Raw genomic sequence first — 3,728 nt, forward strand, 5'->3', positions numbered from 1 at the left:
AGGTGTGCTCTGATTGGCCAGCTATCCAGTGCGTTGTGATTGGTCGAATTCCTCAAGCGTGTGACGGAAATGTTACGCCCTTACCATACTGTGATGCCTGCGGCAACCACGTGTGACGACCCCAGGCTGGACTCCGCTTCCTCTATGGTGAAAGCCGATCTGGCCGATCGACAGCTCGAAGTTGAAGTATTTCCTCAGCGACCAGCAGAGATCAGCTCCAGGCATGACAAAGCGATATCGTCCTCTTTTGGAAGGCCAAACAAAGTAGTTTCGCTTTCACAACGAAGCACACGGCGCCTTTCCGACATGGCTGCGGCAACAATACTACAGCAAGAATAAAAGTTATGCCTTCTTTCTTTGCGTGAACATTTGGGCAGCGTTATGCAAATCTTCCCAGATAGTGACGTAGGTATGTGGGGGCGTGTTAGAACGAGCCGTTTTAGGTAGGCGTGGTTGACTCTTAACTTTTATAAAGAATATCTCTTTGGATTTGAGACTTTAGTCTTTGCAACTTTACAGATCTTCTTTATGCACCAACAGCTTGTAACACTCCAAAGAGAAAGGAAAAATTGACCCCTTTAAGCTGTGAATATTTCAATTCAAAATATTTCACACATTTTCATAATTAAATTCAATAATTCATATTTAACTTCCAGAATTCACTTCTAAAATATTCAATCTGTTTAAAAATACAATGTATAATATTCGACAGGAAAATTTCAGTCCATTTTATTTCACTTTCCAAATTCGCTTCCACAAATTCAGTGGTTAAAATTCAGCAACCACTGAATGTGGAAGCGAATTTGGAAGGTGAATATGAATTATTGAATTTTTAATTATGAAAATGTGAGAATTATTTTGAATTGAAATATTCACAGCTTAAATAAACCACCATGTTAAATTTCGGGACCTAAAAATGCAAGCCCTGGAAATACAAGGCATTAACATACATGCAGTGTTAATGCAATGCATTTTTTCAGTTAGTGCTATTCAACATACTTTGTTTCAAAGACATATGCCATTATTTTACTTCCATATTGCATCCAGTGGGGACATAATTACGGATTATAATGACTTGAACGGTCTTTTTACACGTTGCATCACGCCGCGTAATCATAAAACCATGTCTGCATTTGTGATCGGAGAAACGACAAAGTGCTACTCTACACTGCTCAAAACTCACGTTTGGATCGTCAGTGGCAAATTCTTTAAATATAAAAAACAAAACAAAAACAAACATACATACAGTCTGCGAGTCAGAACAGCCGGCATTGTAGTCTACTCTCCCAGGATCAGGAAACAGTCCTCCATAAAATGTGCTGCACACATCTGAATATTTGGGTTGAACTGTTCTGGAACAGTGTTGTAAATACAACTTAACCACTGATGTCTAGTCGTGTCCTCTTTTGGAAGGCCAAACAAAGTAGTTTCGCTTTCACAACGAAACACAGCGCCTTCACACGGCGGCGGCGGCAATACTACAGCGAGAATAAAAGTTAGCCTTCTTTGTGAACATTTGGGCGGTGTTATGCAAATCTTCCCACATCGTGACGTAGACATGTGGGGGCATGTTAGAACAAGCAGTTTTAGGTAGGTGTGGCTGACTCTTTAACTTTTATAAAGAATATCTCTTCGGATTTGAGACTTTAGTCTTTGCAACTTTACAGATCTTCTTTATGCACCAAGAGCTTGTAACACTCCAAAAAGAGAAAAAAAAAAACAAACAAATTGAAAATCCCATCATATGACCCCTTTAAACAGCAGTTTTCAAAACTATAATAGTAAATGGAGTTAAAAAATAAATAAAAAAATTATAATAATAAATGTACTTGCATACCTTTAAATGTATTTTTTCCCCCCAAATATATACACGCATACACAGGCCTTTTTAAAGAAACCTAGTCACACAGCATGAGTAATGCTTAAACACCTTTATTGTGCCCAGTCAAAAATTCAAACTTCACCTTTGTAAGCAAACTTGGCAGACAACGAGGTAGAATGACAGAGGAGCTTGAGAAATAGCTCTGCATGGAATGCATATGGTGAGAAGAGAAAACCGTTTTAGTTCTGAAAGTAATGTTATCCATTCAGACATTCAGCAGAGGAGGATTAAAGTGACATTTGCATTTAGTCTGCTAAGGCTCTTGGTACATTCAAGGGAAGTCTGTGGTTTTAAATTCAACAAGCAGCCATTTGGGCTCACACCCACAATACCTGCTGATGTACAATATAAGTGATTTAAAAACCTACCCCTTTACAAAGTGCAAATTAAAAAGTGCAATAAAACTACGTGCAGTCGATGGCCATTCTCATTTCAGGATTAATATATCAAGTTGGTTTGAAATCTGATCGAGAGCAGTAAAAGCAACGCCTAGTGGAGGCACGCACTGAAATTGATCTGGATTGGCAATTAGATCTGCAGGGTTATGCGCAAATCTCTTGTTCTACCAAACAGAACACTAAGGCAAAAATACTCCAAAAACAGAGGGGGGAAAAAAAAAAACCCGCAAAATTAAAAATCCGCCAGGTAGATTGCGGTTCAACCTTTTCCATGCCATACCTTAAAACTGTTTCATGTAAAAATTTATGAAAACTAAAACAGTGAAAAATGTCATGATGAAAATCTGGCTTTTGTAGTTGCATCTCAAAAAAAGTAAAACATTGGCAAAAAAAAAAAGTGCCAGAAAGAAAAAGCAGCTAGTGTGGAAAGGGAAAACCAATTAAAGGCACTGTATGGCTTCCTTCTGTTAAACAATGAGACTTTAGAATGATTTACCAAAACAAAATAGCAACCTATATAAAGGGGGGAAAAAAACGAGAAAAAATAAAAAATAAAAAATAAACCTTCAACCCATGGCCTGAATCTCAACTTAGTTCAAAACTCTGGGTCTTCCCATCCATGGGCCCCAGCTAACCCATCTCACTGTGTACAGTGCCAAAGTGAACAAGCCAAACTAAAAAGAAAGTGCAACAGTGAACTTTCTACAGTGTTTCCCCATGCCCCAACTCCTGGGAGGGCCTTTTGAAGGGGGGCCGACTCTTGAGCAGGCGCAATGGACATCCAGGCTGAGGCATCGTGCTGCCATGCGTGGTTTCAGTTGGCGTCCCGCTTCTTCTGGTTGCGCATCAGAGGGCGGTGGTTACTGAGGATGTCCATGGAGTGCTGCCTATGCCAGCAGGAGCGACAGAAGTATTTGAAGCAGGTCTGGGGAAGAGAAATTCATTATATGGTACACATTAATGCACTTATGAACAGAGACACGCACAGATCAGAAAGAAGTTTAGCGGGAAAAAAAAAAAAAAATAAATAAAAACCCTCACCTTGTCCCTGCAAAAGAATGGCCCAGGCTCACGACTGCATGATTGACAGATGGCATCCTCCAGGTATGGGTCAATCTGAACCTAAAGGAGGAAGACAGTTCCCATAAAGAAAAATAAAAGGTACAGAGTGGCATACAAGAGTGTAATTTGCAAATATGACTAAACGTAGTGCCAACTGAACTCAAATTACCATATAGACTCCGTATGTGAAACACCATAATGGTGTAAAACACTGGGTTTCAAAGTTCCACTTTACCTTCTTTGTAAATTTGGGCGTCTTTATCTCAACAAATGCAGCACTCACAGCTTTCAGATAACTGCGCTGGTTGTTAAAGGTTACACGTCCAGATCCTGGGAGAGAGAGCAAAATATATATTTTATATATATATATATATATATATATATAT

General features: G+C 39.2%; 1 protein-coding gene across 1 annotated transcript in view; it reads right to left on the reverse strand.

The window, feature by feature from the left end:
* Positions 1-1,916: 1,916 nt before the first annotated feature.
* Positions 1,917-3,728, reverse strand: part of cpeb1b (cytoplasmic polyadenylation element binding protein 1b) — a 10,176-nt gene continuing 8,364 nt past the window's right edge. Inside the window, exons 10-12 of the mRNA XM_016541062.1 lie at positions 3,578-3,672; positions 3,322-3,402; positions 1,917-3,205 (exon numbers count right to left, since the gene is read on the reverse strand). Coding sequence (XP_016396548.1) covers positions 3,095-3,205; positions 3,322-3,402; positions 3,578-3,672 — 287 coding nt within the window. The 3' untranslated portion in view covers positions 1,917-3,094. The remainder of the gene's footprint in view (positions 3,206-3,321; positions 3,403-3,577; positions 3,673-3,728) is intronic.

This window comes from Sinocyclocheilus rhinocerous, unplaced genomic scaffold (genome assembly GCF_001515625.1).
Source record: "Sinocyclocheilus rhinocerous isolate Xijiao unplaced genomic scaffold, SAMN03320098_v1.1 scaffold368, whole genome shotgun sequence".
NCBI classification, from domain to species: Eukaryota; Metazoa; Chordata; class Actinopteri; order Cypriniformes; family Cyprinidae; genus Sinocyclocheilus; species Sinocyclocheilus rhinocerous.